This window comes from Anopheles funestus, chromosome 2RL (genome assembly GCF_943734845.2).
Source record: "Anopheles funestus chromosome 2RL, idAnoFuneDA-416_04, whole genome shotgun sequence".
Classification (NCBI taxonomy): Eukaryota; Metazoa; Arthropoda; class Insecta; order Diptera; family Culicidae; genus Anopheles; species Anopheles funestus.
The window spans coordinates 1,662,492-1,684,111 of NC_064598.1; the positions used below are offsets into that span (position 1 = coordinate 1,662,492).

At 41.4% G+C, this 21,620-nt stretch overlaps 1 protein-coding gene across 5 annotated transcripts; it reads left to right on the forward strand.

Moving 5' to 3' along the window:
- The first annotated feature begins 446 nt into the window (after positions 1–446).
- On the forward strand, positions 447–21,596 carry LOC125760702 (ubiquitin carboxyl-terminal hydrolase 32). Of its 5 annotated transcripts, none has more exons than XM_049421079.1 (12): positions 447–912; positions 1,077–1,432; positions 4,705–4,939; positions 12,767–15,495; positions 15,560–15,868; positions 16,417–16,754; positions 17,581–18,233; positions 18,346–18,512; positions 18,606–18,874; positions 18,934–19,119; positions 19,197–19,874; positions 19,939–21,596. In XM_049421079.1, exons 2-12 carry the CDS (start codon positions 1,375–1,377, stop codon positions 20,209–20,211), a joined length of 5,895 nt encoding a protein of 1,964 aa, XP_049277036.1. In that variant the 5' UTR covers positions 447–912; positions 1,077–1,374; the 3' UTR covers positions 20,212–21,596. The 5 variants fall into 5 exon arrangements, with proteins under 5 accessions (XP_049277036.1, XP_049277039.1, XP_049277037.1 ...); XM_049421080.1 differs by having other exon boundaries at positions 448–728; XM_049421081.1 differs by having other exon boundaries at positions 448–589.
- Positions 21,597–21,620: the final 24 nt, after the last annotated feature.

Consider the following 21,620-nt stretch of genomic DNA (forward strand, 5'->3'; position numbering starts at 1 on the left):
TATACGACGTGAACTTACAGGCCGGGAATATCAATAATTAGGCTTGTATCATAAATGATACATGCCCTTTGGAAAGAAAATGCACCTGAGGGAAAATGTTAATTCAAATTAGCTCGCCGATTATTGTTTCCCTGGCCTTTTATTTTGTTGGAATACGTGCTCAAGAAGAAATGGGCAACTAATTTTTACAGATAACAGGTGGAAGTAGCTCAAAATTTTTCAGGCAGGCGCTCAAAGCGTGGTGATGGGCGCGTTCGGTAAATGCGAAGTAAATTGGTCGAAAAATATGAAATTGTGGTGCAATTTTAGATAAAGCGTAACTCAGATGATGTTTTCCTTAAGTACTTGTAAAATTAAACATAAATATCAAATATGGATGATAAAACACGCAGCGAAAAAGCTCTTGAAAATGCAAAACATGACGTGATTGTCCTGCAGATCGACCACCGTGTCTCGGTTTGACGTTTCTACGAATGGATGCCAAGAAAGATAGACCTTTAAACATTTCCATTGCGGAAAAGAAGGAATTTGCAAGTGCGTCCCGTAGCAAAATTGTTTAGAACGGTGGCAGGTGTTTGTGATGTGATAAGTGTGTAGCTAAATCAATGGTTATGCTTTTGTGTTCTGAATTGTGCCAGTTAACTTGACTGGAAGGCGTGTATGTGCCGTGTTTTTTTATGTGCAATCAGCGTTTGATATCTGGGCGACGTATTCAGGCAGCAAGAAAGGTGCAGTGTACAAAACACGGGCAAATTGCGTTGTACTACCACCACGTCTCGCTGGCGCTGACGGGGTGAATTTTTCGCGTTGCCATTCCGAGTGATGGGGCTTTCCCGTTGAGCAGAAGAAAAGTTACATTGCAACGAGCAAAGTGCGGGCCAAGTGTGCTGATAGTGTGTTGCCCCAAAGAAGGTAGCTGCAGTAAAGAAAGTGTGACGCAATGAAAATATCGCTTCTGCTGACTGCTGCTTAACCCTTCCTCGGCGCAGTATTCAGCCTGAAATCATGTTACAACGGGGAAAGCGAAAAGTTTAGACGGTGGTAAACAAGTAAAATTCTCCCTTTTCCCCATGCAGTGTAGTGTGTTGTTTTGTTCAAGGATCAAATATAGCGAACGCGAGCGTGTGTATGTGTCTCTGTGCGAAAGTGGGGGAAGAAAAGTATTGCAGTCGTACGGTAGCTTAGCGCCTCTCCACGATCGATTCGTCCCGTGGAGTCAACGTCAAGCCATGAAAAGTGACATGAATGAGCTAGGTTCGGAAGTACTGGATAACTGCCCGTAACTGGAGCTCGAAGCCGGAGCTGAAGGAGAGACGAAAAGACAGGCGAGGAAAGGTCTCGATCTCGATCAACGCAATCACACACAAAGCAATCATGGGAGCGAAGGATTCGAAGCCGTCCTGCATCAGCTACGAGGAGGCCGTCAAACGAGGTGGGTACGATAGTTTTTGTGTCGGGTTCGTGAAACTGTCTCATCATCATGTCCACTTGCGACTGGGTCAAAACGTGATGCACACCTGCAGCATTCTTACATCCGTTTTCCGATCGTCCGATGCTATAGGCAGCTGGAATGAACGATGACGGCAAAAGGTAAATTGAGCGCTGCGATTGTCGGAATCACTTGTCCATCGCCAACACACACCGCGGGCCGCGAATGAAAGCTAATTAGCAAACATCACGTCAGCGATAGAGTTGTAATATAATGTTCCCTTTTACGCTGTGTGTCCGTCCCAGTGGTTGGATTGTGCGTGTGTGGGTTCTGCTATGGGGACACAATTTATTGCAGCATTACACTTGCTGTTCTAGAATGTGGTTAGACGATTCTCAACAAGCTCCTCTAGCACTGCTCCACGGCGTTACAGTGTTGTGTGGAAGAAAAGAGAAAAACAGTATAGGGCTGAACAGGGACTGTTTGATGCATAAATGAAACCCTTGGTTTGGAAGGTGTTTTTTATGCTGACAGAGACTATTTTACTGGCAGCAGAACTAACACGACAAAGGAATTTATCGATTTTACGTTATGCTGCAGTTCCGTTCCAATTTGTGTTTACTTCTGTTTCGAGGTGGGAATTTTTCTTTCCGTCATGAAAAACGGGTCTTTCGCGCAGACCACATTCTTACTTCTTTGTAGCATACATACGCAAATAGCAAATTTAGCTGCAGTTACTCTTTGTCCCAACCATTTAAGGGCAGTTGGGGATGTTTTGCTGAAGTCAAGGTTTGTTTTAAATATTCAAATCAAACAAAAACCTGACCGTCATTACACGGACGCAGCCGAGGCACATTCTTCGTTGTCCGGCATAGATTAGATTAGACAAGACACTGCTTCTGTTTGCCCGAGCGCGTCTTTAAGGAAAACTTTCCGTTGTGTGACAGTTTTTTTTTCACTTCAAAAATAAAAAAGGTTTCACTTCACTTAAAAGTTTCATATTGCGCCCATTCAGCGGGTCGGTCTTAAAGAGACAAACAAGACGGAGCAAATGTGGAGAAGAATGACAATGATTGAATCAATCACTTCCTGCTGCTCTGCTTGACGATGATGGTGGTATGATGGAATGAATAACGATTAGCTAATGCTTTCGTCATTAGGTCGCAGTAGGTTGATTACATGGTGACCATCGACAAGCAAAGATGATCGTACGAGTGTAATTTTTGGACCGACACAAGGCACCCCAGAAGAAAGGAACGGTTGTGTACTTTGTTTCGTTTGCAGTGCAAGTTTTCCACGCTGATAGCGCGTTTTATCGCTGCGTTGTTTTGCTAATTTTCTGAAGTTTTCTTAGTGCCGAGCCGATGAATGACGGCTAGCAAAGTGCCTTTTTTTTTGCTCAAACTTTTACTAATGAGAAGAAGGCAGCTTGCGGGACACGACATTCGAATCAAACAAGAGACAATTAACAAACAAGACACACAACTGTTCGTCTTCGGGTTTTCTTTAAAACTGTCATAGCGAAGCGATTGATTTGCCCAAGGTGAAATGATAAGCAGGTTTTAAGGTTTACATTTATGTGCTCTAATTGTGCCCCGAACGTGAGTGATCATCGTTTATTCTGTTGCCATTAAGATTATTTAAATTAGGAATAAAAAATGTATCACCACCGTTTTGAATGATTTTTTGTGTCATTTTTTTTACGGCGCAACGTTTTAAAGCTTCTTAAAAGTTTGTTTGCCCCGTTGGTAACCGTGTAAAAGAGTCAAATTCTTTTTGCGTTGTCCCTGTGTTTGTAAGGTTTGGTATCTTAAGCAGAAACAGAAATATCATACGTTCGTTGATGTTTGTTTGTTTGGCAGAATTTGCCAGTTGGTGACAATTTGGCTTTAATCAAAAGGCAAATATTTACACCTTTTGAGACTAAAACCGAGGAGATCTGGTTGCGTTGCCGCCTGAATGTTGATGTTGATGAGTGGAACGAGCGCTACGAAACGCCAAGTGAATGAACTTTTCCACGGCTTGATATGTGTTATGTGGTGCAAATAATTGTCAACTGTTTTATTCCATTTCATTCCATCCAAAACTTAAGAAAATGTTAGTTGTTTAAGGATTTGTTTACGTTCCTTCCTATCTTTGGTAGAACACAAATGTTTGGTAGAACACACAATAAAAAAGGGTTTTACAGATACTTTTGATAAAGTAATGATCCTCAACTAAAACACCGTAAGTACGGTGTCTCCTTCCGTCTTGAATTACAATTGATGGCTTGTAGCTTTTAAAATCATGAATGGCGATAGGGCGCTAATACCGTTTGGTATAAAAATTACATGAATAGATTGAGATTTTGCTGCTGGTTGCTGGGGATAATTCCGCTCGCTTGATTTGCGCCTTCTCGCACGGATAAAGACTGGTTGACATTGAAACACTGAGAAGAGCCGGCGGAGTCGGGGATGCTGATCGTGGAGGGAGCGAACGGAGCGCGCTAGGTCGGATGTAATAGAGTGGAACCAGTGAGCTAAACCCGGGCATTTTCCTGCACTTGTAAACACCTTCGTGTGTGAGGAAATGTGCTGAACGAAAGAAGGAATGAGAATGCGGTGCACAACGCAAACATGCAATTCCCGCTACTCTATTCTACCCTCACACACCAAGGGGAGACCCATGGTTTAACTCTCCATATGCCATTATACATGTTTTTTGTTGAAAAAGTGTGTTTTTTGCCGAAACATTATGAGAAAGTGTAAACCACGATGTGTGGAAGATTATTATGTATTTTAGTGTGTTGCCCCACATGACGTGTCTCCGATTGGGCTCGATTGCTTTACTAAGGGTTAATCGTTTTATCTGGTCCCAGAGCTATACCGCAAACAGTGTTGGGGTGTGTTGTAGCGGATTAAAACCCTCTCTTGGTTGGTGGTCGGTTTTGTGCAGAAGGGCCTACCAAGCAGCAGCAGCAGCAGCAACAACGCATAATAAGGCCAAACGTGTTTGGGGCTACCCATCGAAGGTACGTTGCTCTAGATGGAAATGAGCTGGGTGTGTCTGAAAGCACCTCCTAATAAATGAGTACAGATAAAGCGATCAGAATATATGTAAGTGTTCTACCAGTGTTTACGCCCCGATATCAAGCCGAGGTAGCGATATGTTGAGCTCATCGGAACAAGCACACACCTTGCCTAATGAAATATTGTTTTGGAAATGTTTATTTATTTTTCATTTACTCTTCGAACATTAATCACAATTTACGTGTTTTTTGCGTTTTTTTTTTGCAGTGACGGACTCAGAGCTACGACGAATCAAGGATGCGTTTAAACGATCGGCTGGCACTAGCGGATCAGTGCTGAGCAAATGTGCCTTTATGCAGGATGTTCTCGGCGATGGCGTTCCTTCGGTGGTGGCCGATTGGCTGTACACGGCATGTGGCGGTACCGCCAAGGGGATCGCCTTCAAAGAGCTGCTCTGTGGCCTCGTTCTACTAACGAAAGGAACGCAGGATGAGAAAATTAAGTAAGTAGTTGTGTGGGCGTGTGTGCGGGGAGGGACTGATTGTAGAATATCGAGAATACGCGTGTATGCAATGCTTACTTCAAGGACGAGGGCACTTTCTTATCGCGGAACAGTTTGATAGTTGCCCCATTGTTCGAATTGGCTATTCCGTTTACGGACTCTCCTCCAATTTCCAAAACCATGTAACCCCTTTCGCCTATCCAATGTCCAACGCTCCCATCGGCAAAGCCGCGCTAGTAGCGCGTTTGGCATGTGTAGAAGTTTATTTATATTGTCTTGTTATCGACAGCTCTTGATATCGCGTGGTATCATCATTGCTTAAGGGGCCAGGCTTGATATCAGTGCTTGTGTCTTATCGTCGATAGCAAAACGCAACGCGATCATTTCGATTGGACGCATTTGCAAACGATGGAAAGCATAGCTAGCGTAGAACATTTATCCCCAAAGGCTTAGGAAAACGATGATATAGCGCTACTACTTGTCACAGTTACTTGCGGATTTCCGTTTTATCTGTTTTTCTCCTGAGTGATGCAGTTGTTTGTGCGGTCTTTGTTTTTTGTTTCAACCCACACACCAATCTATTCGTCTATGAGCCTTTTTTGTGTGTGACCGTATAGTGGTTAAACTGTTACGGCGAAACATTCCACATGTTGCCGGAAACGCTAATTGAACACCTTTTTGGGTCGTATTGAGAAAATCTGTCGAACGAAGGAGAACCGTTCCAAGGGTAGGCAATTACTCAATTAGAATGTAAGGCCACACCTGCAGAATATGGCCGGCGTTTTCTAAGCCAGGGTTGTTGGCCTCTTGTCAATGGGCAGATATTTCGCATTATCGTTTAACGTAAACGTAACGTGTTTTTTACTAATTGACCCAGTTTGATTTTTCGAAAGAAAAATAAGTATTCCCCTTAGTGATACTAGTGTTAGGTCAAGAGCGAAATAGGTACCTCAATCGCTCCGCTCATCTTATTGTGCGCGCTCCCGCACAGCCCACGTGAAAAAAGGTAGCTCCGTACGGAGCGCTACACACAGGAGCGATTGTGCGATGCGCTCCCAGAAGCGAAGTTTCGCACCACAAGGAGCGCTACACAAAGGAGCGATTGTGCGATGCGCTCCCATTTGAAAATTTCCTTCGCATTTTTTTGAGCAATTTTTTTAGAAAATTTTTTAAATGTGATATATTTTAATGCGAATTTGTTGCAATAAGTTTTTTTTCACTCAAATAATGTTTTAAAAGAAGAAAAGATTAAAAAATCAGAAAAAAAATTTTAAAAAAAATTCAACTCGAAAATTTCATAAGGCTTACCCCTTGCCATTTTTTTGAGAAATTTTGCAAAAAAAATTAAATTGATTTATTTTATGGAAAATTGCTTGGAATAAGTTTCTTTTCACTCAAATATTGTTTTAAATTGAAAAAAGAATAAAAAAAAAAAAAAAATATAACAACTATAAAAATTTTAAAATTTCATAAGGCTCATTTTTGCACCAAGTTTTGCCTATAACTCGGTCGGTATCCAACGGATCGCCAATCTTTAACCTGTGGTCGATAGATGGCACCCATGGCCACATTTTCTTCTTGGACGGCCATGCCTTCAGATGTCTGTGCCAGAAGTTATTCGAGGAACCAAGTTCCATACCCTGTTTGAGAAAATGTAAAATTTTCCTCATTTTCGCACCAAGTTTTGCCTATAACTCAGTCGGTTTCCAACGGATTGCCAATCTTTAACCTTTGGTCGATAGACGGCACCAAGGGCTACATGTTCTTCTTGGACGGCCGTGCCCTCAGATGTCTGTGGCAGAAGTTATTCGAGGAACCAAGTTCCATACCGTGTTTGAGAAAATGTAAAATTGTCCTCATTTTTGCACCAATTTTTCCCTATAACTCGGTCGGTATCCAACGGATCGCCAATCTTTATCTTGTGGTCGATAGATAGCACCAATGGCTACATTTTCTTCTTGGACGGCCATGCCCTCAGATGTCTCTACCGGAAGTTATTCGAGGAACCAAATTCCATACCCTGTTTGTGAAAATGTAAAATTTTGCTCATTTTTGCTCAAAGTTTTCCCTATAACTCGGTCGGTATCCAACAGATCGCCAATCTTTAACCTGTGGTCGATAGATGGCACCCATGGCCACATTTTCCTCTTGGACGGCCATGCCCTCAGATGTCTCTACCGGAAGTTATTCGAGGAATCAAATTCCATACCCTGTTTGAGAAAATGTAAAATTTTCCTCATTTTTCACCAATTTTTGTCTATAACTCGGTAGGTACCCAACGGATTACCAATCTTTAACCTGTGGTCGATAGATGGCATCAATGGCTACATTTTCTTCTTGGACGGCCATGCCCTCAGATGTCTGTGCTAGAAGATATTCGAGGAACCAAGTTCCATACCCTGTTTGAGGGAATGTAAAGTTTTTCTCATTTTTGCACCAACTTTTGCCTATAACTCGGTCGGTATCTAACGGATCGCCAATCTTTAACCTGTGGTCGATAGATGGCACCAATGGCTACATTTTCTTCTTGGACGGCCATGTCCTAAGATGCCTGTGCCAGAAGTTATTCGAGGAACCAAGTTCCATACCCTGTTTGAGAAAATGTAAAATTTTCCTCATTTTTGCACCAATTTTTCCCTATAACTCGGTCGGTATCTAACGGATCTCCAATCTTTAACCTGTGGTCGATAGATGGCACCAATGGCTACATTTTCTTCTTGGACGGCCATGTCCTAAGATGCCTGTGCCAGAAGTTATTCGAGGAACCAAGTTCCATACCGTGTTTGAGAAAATGTAAAATTTTCCTCATTTTTGAGTAATTTAGCAAAATTTATAAATGTGATATATTTTCATGCGAATTTGTTGCAATATGTTTCTTTTCGCTCAAATAATGCTTTAAATTAAAAAAAGAATAAAAAATCAGAAAAAAATTTTTTAAAAATTTTCAACTTGAAAATTTCATAAGGGGTACCCCTTGCCATTTTTTTGAGAAATTTTGCAAAAAAATTTAAATTGATTTATTTTAATGCCAAATGGTTGCAGTAAGTTTTTTTTCACTCAAATAAAGCTTTAGATTAAAATAAAGGTTAAAAATAACAAAAGAAATATTTTTTTTATAAATTTTACAATCTCCTAAGGCTCATTTTTGCACCAAATTTTGCCTATAACTCGGTCGGTATCCAACGGATCGCCAATCTTTATCTTGTGGTCGATAGATAGCACCAATGGCTACATTTTCTTCTTGGACGGCCATGCCCTCAGAGGTCTGTGCCAGAAGTTATTCGAGGAACAATGTTCCATACCCTGTTTGAGAAAATGTAAAATTTTCCTCATTTTTGAGTAATTTAGCAAAATTTATAAATGTGATATATTTTCATGCGAATTTGTTGCAATATGTTTCTTTTCGCTCAAATAATGCTTTAAATTAAAAAAAGAATAAAAAATCAGAAAAAAAAATTTTAAAAATTTTCAACTTGAAAATTTCATAAGGGGTACCCCTTGCCATTTTTTTGAGAAATTTTGCAAAAAAATTTAAATTGATTTATTTTAATGCCAAATGGTTGCAATAAGTTTATTTTCACTCAAATAAAGCTTTAAATTAAAAAAAAGGTTAAAAATAACAAAAGAAATATTTTTTTTATAAATTTTACAATTTCCTAAGGCTCATTTTTGCAAAAAATTTTGCCTATAACTCGGTCGGTATCTAACGGATCTCCAATCTTTAACCTGTGGTCGATAGATGGCACCAATGGCTACATTTTCTTCTTGGACGGCCATGTCCTAAGATGCCTGTGGCAGAAGTTATTCGAGGAACCAAGTTCCATACCCTGTTTGAGAAAATGTAAAATTTTCCTCATTTTTGCACCAATTTTTCCCTATAACTCGGTCGGTATCTAACGGATCTCCAATCTTTAACCTGTGTTCGATAGATGGCACCAATGGCTACATTTTCTTCTTGGACGGCCATGTCCTAAGATGCCTGTGCCAGAAGTTATTCGAGGAACCAAGTTCCATACCGTGTTTGAGAAAATGTAAAATTTTCCTCATTTTTGAGTAATTTAGCAAAATTTATAAATGTGATATATTTTCATGCGAATTTGTTGCAATATGTTTCTTTTCGCTCAAATAATGCTTTAAATTAAAAAAAGAATAAAAAATCAGAAAAATTTTTTTTTAAAATTTTCAACTCGAAAATTTCATAAGGGGTACCCCTTGCCATTTTTTTGAGAAATTTTGCAAAAAAATTTAAATTGATTTATTTTAATGCCAAATGGTTGCAATAAGTTTCTTTTCACTCAAATAAAGCTTTAAATTAAAAAAAAGGTTAAAAATAACAAAAGAAATATTTTTTTTATAAATTTTACAATCTCCTAAGGCTCATTTTTGCACCAAATTTTGCCTATAACTCGGTCGGTATCCAACGGATCGCCAATCTTTATCTTGTGGTCGATAGATAGCACCAATGGCTACATTTTCTTCTTGGACGGCCATGCCCTCAGATGTCTCTACTAGAAGTTATTCGAGGAACCAAGTTCCATACCCTGTTTGAGAAAATGTAAAATTTTCCTCATTTTTGCACCAATTTTTCCCTATAACTCGGTCGGTATCCAACGGATCGCCAATCTTTAACCTGTGGTCGATAGATGGCACCCTTGGCCACATGTTCTTCTTGGACGGCCATGCCCTCAGATGTCTGTGGCAGAAGTTATTCGAGGAACCAAGTTCCATACCGTGTTTGAGAAAATGTAAAATTGTCCTCATTTTTGCACCAAATTTTGCCTATAACTCGGTCGGTATCCAACGGATCGCCAATCTTTATCTTGTGGTCGATAGATAGCACCAATGGCTACATTTTCTTCTTGGACGGCCATGCCCTCAGATGTCTCTACCAGAAGTTATTCGAGGAACCAAATTCCATACCCTGTTTGTGAAAATGTAAAATTTTGCTCATTTTTGAGTAATTTAGCAAAATTTATAAATGTGATATATTTTCATGCGAATTTGTTGCAATATGTTTCTTTTCGCTCAAATAATGCTTTAAATACAAAAAAGAATAAAAAATCAGAAAAAAAAATTTTTAAAAATTTTCAACTCGAAAATTTCATAAGGGGTACCCCTTGCCATTTTTTTGAGAAATTTTGTAAAAAAATTTAAATTGATTTATTTTAATGCCAAATGGTTGCAATAAGTTTATTTTCACTCAAATAAAGCTTTAAATTAAAAAAAAGGTTAAAAAGAACAAAAGAAATATTTTTTTTATAAATTTTACAATTTCCTAAGGCTCATTTTTGCAAAAAATTTTGCCTATAACTCGGTCGGTATCTAACGGATCTCCAATCTTTAACCTGTGGTCGATAGATGGCACCAATGGCTACATTTTCTTCTTGGACGGCCATGTCCTAAGATGCCTGTGGCAGAAGTTATTCGAGGAACCAAGTTCCATACCCTGTTTGAGAAAATGTAAAATTTTCCTCATTTTTGCACCAATTTTTCCCTATAACTCGGTCGGTATCTAACGGATCTCCAATCTTTAACCTGTGTTCGATAGATGGCACCAATGGCTACATTTTCTTCTTGGACGGCCATGTCCTAAGATGCCTGTGCCAGAAGTTATTCGAGGAACCAAGTTCCATACCGTGTTTGAGAAAATGTAAAATTTTCCTCATTTTTGAGTAATTTAGCAAAATTTATAAATGTGATATATTTTCATGCGAATTTGTTGCAATATGTTTCTTTTCGCTCAAATAATGCTTTAAATTAAAAAAATAATAAAAAATCAGAAAAAAAATTTTTAAAAATTTTCAACTCGAAAATTTCATAAGGGGTACCCCTTGCCATTTTTTTGAGAAATTTTGCAAAAAAAATTAAATTGATTTATTTTAATGCCAAATGGTTGCAATAAGTTTCTTTTCACTCAAATAAAGCTTTAAATTAAAAAAAAGGTTAAAAATAACAAAAGAAATATTTTTTTTATAAATTTTACAATCTCCTAAGGCTCATTTTTGCACCAAATTTTGCCTATAACTCGGTCGGTATCCAACGGATCGCCAATCTTTATCTTGTGGTCGATAGATAGCACCAATGGCTACATTTTCTTCTTGGACGGCCATGCCCTCAGATGTCTCTACTAGAAGTTATTCGAGGAACCAAGTTCCATACCCTGTTTGAGAAAATGTAAAATTTTCCTCATTTTTGCACCAATTTTTCCCTATAACTCGGTCGGTATCCAACGGATCGCCAATCTTTAACCTGTGGTCGATAGATGGCACCCTTGGCCACATGTTCTTCTTGGACGGCCATGCCCTCAGATGTCTGTGGCAGAAGTTATTCGAGGAACCAAGTTCCATACCGTGTTTGAGAAAATGTAAAATTGTCCTCATTTTTGCACCAAATTTTGCCTATAACTCGGTCGGTATCCAACGGATCGCCAATCTTTATCTTGTGGTCGATAGATAGCACCAATGGCTACATTTTCTTCTTGGACGGCCATGCCCTCAGATGTCTCTACCAGAAGTTATTCGAGGAACCAAATTCCATACCCTGTTTGTGAAAATGTAAAATTTTGCTCATTTTTGAGTAATTTAGCAAAATTTATAAATGTGATATATTTTCATGCGAATTTGTTGCAATATGTTTCTTTTCGCTCAAATAATGCTTTAAATACAAAAAAGAATAAAAAATCAGAAAAAAAATTTTTAAAAATTTTCAACTCGAAAATTTCATAAGGGGTACCCCTTGCCATTTTTTTGAGAAATTTTGCAAAAAAATTTAAATTGATTTATTTTAATGCCAAATGGTTGCAATAAGTTTATTTTCACTCAAATAAAGCTTTAAATTAAAAAAAAGGTTAAAAATAACAAAAGAAATATTTTTTTTATAAATTTTACAATCTCCTAAGGCTCATTTTTGCAAAAAATTTTGCCTATAACTCAGTCGGTTTCCAACGGATTGCCAATCTTTAACCTTTGGTCGATAGACGGCACTAAGGGCTACATTTTCTTCTTGGACGGCCATGCCCTCAGAGGTCTGTGCCAGAAGTTATTCGAGGAACAATGTTCCATACCCTGTTTGAGAAAATGTAATATTTTCCTCATTTTTGCACCAAGTTTTGCCTATAACTCGGTCGGTATCTAACGGATCTCATCCTCTCTCCCTAAGATGCCTGTATGCCTGTATAGATGTCTCCGATGTTTCTATAAATATGCCAATCTCCTAAGGCTGTATAGCCTTAGGCTCTTGTTTTGAAGTAATATTGCAATTTTATAAATGTGATATATTTTAATGCTGCAATAAGTTTCTTTTCACTCAAATAATGCTTTAAAAGAATTCTTTTTAAAAGAAAAGAATAAAAAATATCAAAAAAATAAAAATACAATTTTCAACTTGAAAATTTCATAAGGCTTACCCCTTGCCATTTTTTTGAGCAATTTAGCAAAATTTATAAATTTGTTTTATTTTAATGCGAAATGGTTGCAATAAGTTCCTTTTCACTCAAACAATGCTTTAAAAGAAGAAAAGAATAAAAAACAAAAAATAATTAAAAAAAATTCTAAAATAAGGCCATAGCCTTAGGTAATTAGGTCAAGAGCGAAAGAGTTATTTCAATCGCTCCGCTCATCTTATTGTGCGCGCTCCCGCACAGCTCACGGGAAAATCGCAGGAATCGCTCCTGTGTGCAGCGCTCCGTGTGCAAAAGAGCTACTTGACCCAACACTAGTTGTAACGTAAGAATTCGAAATTTTACTAATGAAAGTATCATGTAAATTGAACAGTACATATTCACATGCGTTTCACTAATAATCTTGTTTTGTGTTTGATTTATTTTAGATTTCTTTGGACGTTGTACTGCAACGAGTCTGGCACGCATATTCTCAAACAGGAGTTCCAAAAAGCCATACAAATCGAAACTACCTACCAAAGCAATGCCACCAATAGCACCAGCAACACCACCAATTGTAGCAATAATAATAATAACAATCAATCGGTAGTGAATAGGAACAATCAACAGCAACAATTGCACTGGAACCGGTTTCAGGTGTCACTATTCGGCCAGAGCGATCGTGTCACGTTTGAGCAGTTCAAATCGTGGATACAGATGCACCGCGGCGCGACGGCCTTATCGAAATGGCTGCTGCAGGATGCATGCGTAAACCTCAGTTCCGAGCTAGAGACCCCTACATTTTACCAGAGTTTGGCCGGAGTTACTCATCTGGAAGAGCAGGACATAGGCGACCTGGAAAAGGTGTTCTGGTTGCTGAAGGGTGCCGCCGTCACGGGCCAACTGGACTTGGAATCACTCGGACCGCTGGTCAGTCCGCCCGTTCCAAAGGCGGCTCTGGGTGGGGTATTTCTAGCCTTCGACGAGAATCACGATGGACACATTGATTTCAAAGAGCTGTGCTGTGGGGTGAGCGCCGCCTGTCGAGGGCCCAGCGTAGAACGGAGCAAGTTTTGCTTTAAAGTATTCGATATTGATCGGGATGGTGTGCTGAGCTTTGTGGAGATCAGGCAGATGATCGACATATTGTTGTCTGTGGCTCGTGAAGCAAATGCTAGTGTGTATCGGAATCTAAATCATGAAAGAGTGCTTGCAGAGCTGCACCGACGAGCAACGAAGGGAATGGGAAGTAAAGAAAACGCTGGCGAACTCGAAAGAGCATCACTGGATGGTGTCTGTGCAGCGAATATCCCAGAGTTTAAGTTCACCCAAGAGGATTTCCTGATATGGAGCATCGAAAGCAGTTCGAATCTGGTCCAACCATTTCTAGACCTTTTGTTTGAAGTTTGTCACATAGTGCTGGGATTGCGTCCCCAGTGTCGCCATCTAGAAGGGGACATAGTTCGTGGCTGGTTATCGCGAGAAGTCCGTCGTGGTTATAAAGTTGGGCAGTTTTGGTATTTGATATCGTCAGACTGGTGGCAGCATTGGTCCCAATACACTCAGCTGTCATCGCCCAGTTCCTCCTGTGTGCATTGTAAAACTACAGGAACAAGCTATGCGAACAATCGCGCCAATGCCAGTGCTGGTGGAGTGCACTCTCTAATGCCCAACGGAGGAGGTGGTACAAGCACCGGAACGGTAGATGAGGCAATGATCTGTGATGAAAGCTTTACGTCCAACTCGACCGAGAGTATGGGCGATTTATTGGGAACCGGTGATTCATCTAGTCTGGGCTCGGGAAGCAGCGGAATTTCGTACGGCCGGCATGCGGGCAGTGCACCTGGTCCGATCGATAACAGCTGTCTTATAGCACCTAACGTTTACAAACAAATACCGACACTTACTGGTGAAGGAGGTCGCTTGAAGCGAGATCTTACTTTGGTGCAGCACCGCGACTTTGAACTAGTTCCGGATTCGCTCTGGAAAGCATTAGCGCAATGGTACGGTGGTCCGCTGCCCTTGCCAAGACAGGTTATTCAGCCTCACAGTATTGGGGACGTCGAATTGGAACTTTATCCGCTGAATTTGAGGATATTGCGTCATCAAAACCAACCAGCACAGCACCACCAACAGCATGGACAGATGGCCGGAAGTAGTGCATGGGCCAGCATGTCAGGTGGATATGGCGCATTAACGACGGGAAGCTATCCAACCACTGTATCTTCGGTACCAGCGGTTTTACATCCCCCGAAGAAATACCTCGCTTATACGGCTGCCTTCAGTCGTTTGGCAACTATAAAGCAGGTAGCCGAGTTCCTATGCCAAAGATTGAAGTTAAAACCGGAAGACATCCGACTGTGGCATCTCGTACCGACTCCGACGGGTATCAGCGAATTCCCATACCTGCTGGAGGAAGATCAGTTGACGCTTCACGAGCTGTCAATTGGTGATACTGATCAGATTCTTCTAGAGATCCGCAACAAAGATCTCACCTGGCCGGAGGAACTTGGTTCGTTGGCTCTTTCGCAGGGTACCGGCAGCACCAGTATGGATCGGCGAGGGACAATTGCTTCGATCCAATCGCAACATCCTCCCGGTGCAACGGGGCTACACAATCTGGGCAATACGTGCTTCATGAATGCTGCTCTCCAGGTTCTATTCAACACGCAACCACTTACGCAGTACTTCATTCAGAAGAAGCACCTGTACGAGCTGAATACCACGAACAAGATGGGTACGAAAGGACAACTGGTACTTCGTTACGCCGAACTGTTACGCGATGTTTGGACGGCTTCGACACGTTCTATCGCCCCGTTGAAGTTGCGCTTTTGTGTCACGAAACACGCGCCTCAGTTTTCTGGCGGAGGACAGCACGATTCGCAGGAACTGCTCGATTGGTTGTTAGATTCATTGCATGAAGATTTGAACCGCGTGATGGAGAAACCGTACACGGAATTGAAAGATTCGGATGGACGTTCGGATGTGATCGTAGCGACGGAAGCATGGAGTCAGCATCACGCTCGCAACCAGAGCATAATCGTTGATTTGTTTTATGGGCAGCTGAAATCGAAGGTAACATGTCAGGGTTGTGGTCGAGATTCGGTCCGATTCGATCCGTTCAGCTTGCTAAGCTTACCACTTCCTGTGGAGAATTACACATACTGTGAAGTACTCGGTAAGTCGACCCGCTGTAATTGCGTTGTTACGTCTATTGTTGACCCTTGATTTATACATTGCAGTGATGTTGCTGGACGGCTCCGTACCAGTGAAATATGGTCTACGGCTGAATTCAGAAATGAAATACTGGGACCTCAAGAAACATTTGAGCGAATTGTGCGGTTTAGAGCCGGATCAAATGTTGATCTGTGAACTATCGAACTCGCAAATTCGACTCATACTGCCTAACGAAATTCGCGTAAAGCCAAGCACTGCATGTGAGCTGTACGCATACGAACTGCCAAAGGTCGACAGTATGCTCCGATCTCGCGCAGGCTCTGAGCTGGGTATTAACATCGAGAAAGGACTGAAAGATATTCAGCGGAATCAAGGTATGTAGCACAGTACTTAATCGCGCAAATGGTAGCATCGTTCGCAACTTTGTGGAATTCATGTCCATTTTCTGTATGTCCCATTGCCATTATGTGTGGTTTTCGTTTTCTGGGCATTTTTGTTTTGTAACGGAAGCAGGAGTACTTCTCCTCCAAGTAATTTTTGACCATAATACTAAATGATTTAAGATATTGCTTATTACAATGCTGATTTTAATTGTGTTGTTTTTCTTTTTCGTTTTTGTTCCATCATGTTTTTGAATCATTTTCTGCTCCATTTTTACTGTTCTGTCTCACGCTCATCTACAATAATTTTTCCATATGGCATGCCACTTCTCACAATCACTGTTGCCTCTTCATATCTGTGTGTTCTTTTCATTTTCTCATGTGAATTCAATGCCTGAATTGAATTATTCCAACTATCTCACCATTCTGTGTCGTCGTTCTCATCAATTCGTGCCTCATACCATCACCACTTCTCAATGAGGACCGATACATCTTTCTTCACACAAAATCGTTCCGAAAATCTGTACCGTACTGCAATCCAGCTCTTCTAATACCATCATTAGACCCGCACCAGCTTACGACAAGCTCGATCACCACCACGATCTCGTCCACGTCGTCGTCTGCTTCCTCCTCCTCGACGGCTACGACAGACGACACAACCGCCATTACCGGTCGTAAACCGGGATCCTCTACAGGTGGTGGAACTAAACCATTGACGAACGGAGTTCTCTACAATGGTAGTGCAGCCGGAGGAGGAGGGGCCGATGGTGGAAGCAGCAACGGAGCGACGGTGGCTAACCGCAGGACTTCGGCCACGTCGAAGGTAAGCCGGTGCTTTGGCAACACACTCTGCATGCCCCCGAATATGTTGTGCTTCAAGGTATGGTTGTGTATATAAGTTTCTTTTTTTTTTACTCAATAGTCTGTGTTAATATGTACGTATATATTTAGCTAGCAAAGTGCAATTCCTCCCGAAATGTTTCATTTGAGTTGAACAGAACGAGTTGTAACGTACTCAGATGCAGTGTACATAGTTAAAACTAAAATGAAAATTGAATTTGTCTAAGTTTGATCATTCTTCTTGAAATTTAACATCGCTCAAGTGATACAATAATTACGATTTAAATTTAGCTTTGCTTCACATTGCTTAACAAACTGTACATACGCGAGTATTGTAAATGCATGTTTTAAATTTCATTTTGGTAAAACCACAAAGAATCAAAACGTTTATATTTCAATGATTGTAGTGTACTTATTGCTGTAGCCGTTTCCTAGGTAAGAATTGTAAATATCAGTTTTATGCCTATTTTTTCAGTTTTGTTTTATTCTTTTTATAGATTTTTTAATAACATTGCGGTTGTTGGCTGTAGTTAGAAAAGATAATAAGGTTTCAATACCCACAAATATATCGGCATTTGAATAACATGTGTAGAATCTATTAACCCTAGTAATGTAGTTGGTTTTAAACCATCCTCGCGCGAAAAAAAAAACATTTCAGGGGGCATTTATTTATTTTTTTATTATATTTAAAATTAAAGCACACAAAACAGTGCTAGTTTTTCACACTATAAAGCAGTGTGTGCGTTATTAGTTTGCAATAATAGTATAGCTAGAAGAGTAGGTGGCATCGCTGCTAGTGAAGAAGAGAGATGTGCGTCTATAGGACGCGTTTTAACCTCTGTATGATGTTGAATCCTTACTTACAGCACATTCCGGAAATCAGCACCAGTCCAGACAGTACGTTTGTATATGGTGCAGGACAGTACAGCGAGCTGACCGGCTACGGTAGCAACGGGTACGGGAATATTAGTAGTGGACTCAGCAATCAGAAGCATCACACTCATGCGTCCGCCACACAGCAGCCATCGAAAGATCCCAACCGATCGAAAACGATATCAACGACCAATTTGTTGAACAACGCCGATAACGGTTGGAGCAGCGGTAACGGCGTACCGTGTGACTTGTCGAATGCGCACCATCTGCATCATCCGTACGAATGTAACGATTGCGATAATATCTACATGGGCGAGGACATACCACCTTACGGCGATCCGCAGCAGGGCGATGCGATAAGTTTAAGTGCAATTAGTAAGCGACCGCATGGTTTTGCCGGTGGAACAGCGGGTCTGCGGAAGACCAACTATCTGATAGCGGTTCATCGGAAGCTCAGCCGACAGGATACGTATTTCCTGTCGCACCACAAATCCAAGCCTGGGCTGTTCGGTGTGCCACTGCTGATTCCTTGCTATGACGGGGTCACCAACAAAGAGCTGTACTGTTCCGTATGGTTGCAAGTGGCCCGTTTGCTCAGTCCACTGCCACCAACACCGCCCGACCAATCGAACCACGCTACCGACTGGTGAGTCATTGATTAGCTTGTATTTTACGCGCCTTCGGGTGATTAAGCGCGCACGGTAGTTGAATGGGCGATAAATAATAATGATCTATTTGTCTTATCTTCGCGCTTGCAGTGATGATAGTCTAGGGTACGATTTTCCGTTCACGTTGCGCGCAGTAGGAAGCGGCGGTCGTATGTGTGCCCTGTGCCCGTGGTCACGTTTTTGCCGTGGTTGTGAGATTCCTTGCAATGATGAACCTTTGTTGCAGGGACTGATTTGTTCGGCGCCCGGTTCAACAAGTAAGCACTTTGTTTTTTTTTTTGTTTTACCGGGGCTAAATTTACATGCGTAGTGTGAATGTTTAACGTGACACTTCGAACGATTTGTTACAGGTAATAGCTCCACACCAAATCTATCTTCTCGCGAACAAACACCGACTTTACGCAGGAAGGGTTATGCGGCCAGTTCATCCGGCAGCTCATCGTTAGATGGAACTACCAACCAACAGCAGCAACCATCATCGATGGGAGCTTTACCGATGGCGTCATCAACGTCACCTGTAGCTTCGCTGCAGAGTTCCATCAACGCACGATCTATCCAGATTGCCATAGATTGGGATCCAACAGCACTTCACTTACGTTACCAAAGCACACGCGAACGGGTATGATATTTTCAGACGAAGATTTTCCCTTAAAGCATTAAATCGATCCTTCTTTTCAGCTATGGACCGTACACGAATCGGTGGCGATATGCCGCAAACAGCAAACGGAACCCGTCGATCTGGACCACTGTCTGCGGGCCTTTACCTCAGAGGAAAAGCTGGAACAATGGTACCACTGTTCGCATTGCAAGCAGAAAAAGCCAGCCACAAAAAAGCTGCAGATCTGGAAATTACCTCCCATTTTGGTAGGATTTTGGTTTATTACAATCGAATGAGTCTGTTAATTGAATGTAACTTACCGTTTCCATCACTTCTGTTGCAGATTGTGCATCTGAAGCGTTTCAACTACGTCAGTGGCAAATGGGTAAAGTCGCAGAAGGTAGTCAATTTCCCGTATGAAGACTTCGACCCAACACCTTACCTTGCTTCCGTGCCGCAAGAGACGATACTGCGCCATCGCGATTTGCTCGAAGGATTATCCGCTGGGCCACGTGGAGATGGACGTAATCGAGACTGTCACGAAGAGTTTGTAGAGTTCGATCGCGAAATGTCCATGATTGATGAAGCGAGCGATGAAATTTCACTGTCCTCACTGCGGATAAACGGTCTGAGGGATAGCGAGGTGGGTGGCGAAAGTGACGATGGCGGTAACAACAACCATCGGCAAGACGAATTAGATGGCAAACCGCGGAGCAGTATTATAACGCCGGCCATCGTCGGTTCCAATCACGTTGCAAGTCCTCGGCAGTTACCGGACGGTGACGTGCTGGGCGGTAGTAGTTCCTCAGTCGGTAATGAAAGTCCTGCCACATCAACGTCTGTGCGCATAAAGTCGGCATGTTCGGTTCGCAGTAGTGATTCTACCCGTCGACAGCGATTAGTGTCTACGAGTCTTACGAAAACTCCTATCATTGATGGGGAACTGACGGATTTTCACAAACATCATCTGAAGCCCGATTGTGATCAGTTCGAGTTGAAGTATCAGCTTTACGCCGCTGTGGTAAGTTGCGCCTGTTACGCTGTGTATGCAAAATGATTCTCAATACGACTGTTTTCCCCTACAGTGTCATTCGGGAATGCTTAACGGCGGTCATTACATCTCCTATGCGGCCAACCCGAACGGTTCGTGGTACTGCTACAATGATAGCTCATGCCGGGAAATACCTACAAGGCCAAAGATCGATCCCAGCACGGCCTATCTGCTATTTTACGAGCGGCGCGATTTAGATTATGGTCCGTATCTACCAAAGGTTGATGGAAGGCAATTGCCCAGCGAGGGCCTTCTTGACATCGATGACAGTGATAATGATTTAAAAAAGATGTGCTCGCTTATGTAAAAGGATATGATATTGTGCGCATTGATACGATGAAGGATTTTCTCTAGCGAGAAAATGAACAATCGCCCGACGCCAAGATATGTAGGGTAGCTAAATTGAAACAATTTAATTCAATGTACGCCATTCTTTCATCATGCACACGCAAACTAGTTCCGGACGTAGTTTAGCTTAAATTGATAAAATCAAAGTATAATCAAAGAGTTTCACGTCGTATGCAATCGAAATCGGGATTGTTTTTTGCGATCCGTGCCTCTAGGGAGTGTACAACAGAATCACTAGGAAGGTTAGAGCAGTAGCGCCGTGTGTAACAGCAAGACATGATGGTGCATGTGTATTGGGTAACGGGTTGTTAGAGGTGTGCTTTCGATAGGAAGGGATTTGTGTTTGTTCGTCGGTTCATTGCCGGTGTCGGACGCATCGTATTTTAGTTTTTACGCGTTGCTTTTGCATACATTGCTATAAGCTTTACATTTTTCTACGAAAAATATAGCGATATAAGCGATACTAATGGATTGCCTGCTTTAAGTTGGCCAATGCTTCGAATGCGCGTTAACAACTTTCGATGCGCTGTTGTGATGTACTATTTGCAGAAAGGATGATTTTGAAGCGAGCAAGCGAGATAACATTCCACATTCATATAGCATACGGTGAGAGCATACGGTAGGCCATTGAAAGCCATGGGGGAATGGGAATTGTGCGTTTATTGTGCTTAGTTTTTGTTTTGCGCGTGAAGCAAGATTCAGGAATTTACTAATGGTATATCGATATTGTAAGCAATAGATATTATGAAAGCAGCGGCAGCCATTAAAGCTGGTCTGCCTCGTTGCCGCGCGCGAGATCTGTCCTCGTTTATGTGTAGAGTGCCTCACACAAACCTCCAACGAGCTGTATTGTGTCTGGTTGGTTCGTTATGATATGCTTTGGTTTTCGTTTTTACTATTTCGTTAGTTGTCCCTCTTTATTGTTCAAAGCCATTATACCAAGATATTGCAGCAAGGAAGCTGCAGGAAAAAAACTCACGGATATGTTGTTACACATAAGCACGTTCCTTGTTAAACTGTAATACGATTGTGCTAGGTTGCACACGCATGTGTGTGTAAGCTTTGTAATTGGTCTTCTATCGTTCAAATATCTCGTTACGTTTCACGTGTCATTCTTTATATTGTTTCTCGTTCGCAATGCATGTTATTTAATAATGCGGAACGATTGCGTATGACTTTGTTCAGCATCACCAGAGAGATCAGAACGTTTGATCATGGATCGTGGAAGCAAGCGGACACTACTGGTGTTGGTTTGGGTTGATCCTCTGTTTAATTGTTATTTTTTGTACATTCATAGGCTTTTATTTTGGTAGTTGTTTAAATAAAGAAGAATAATCCATACAACCAGGGACTGGACTGTTCGGACAA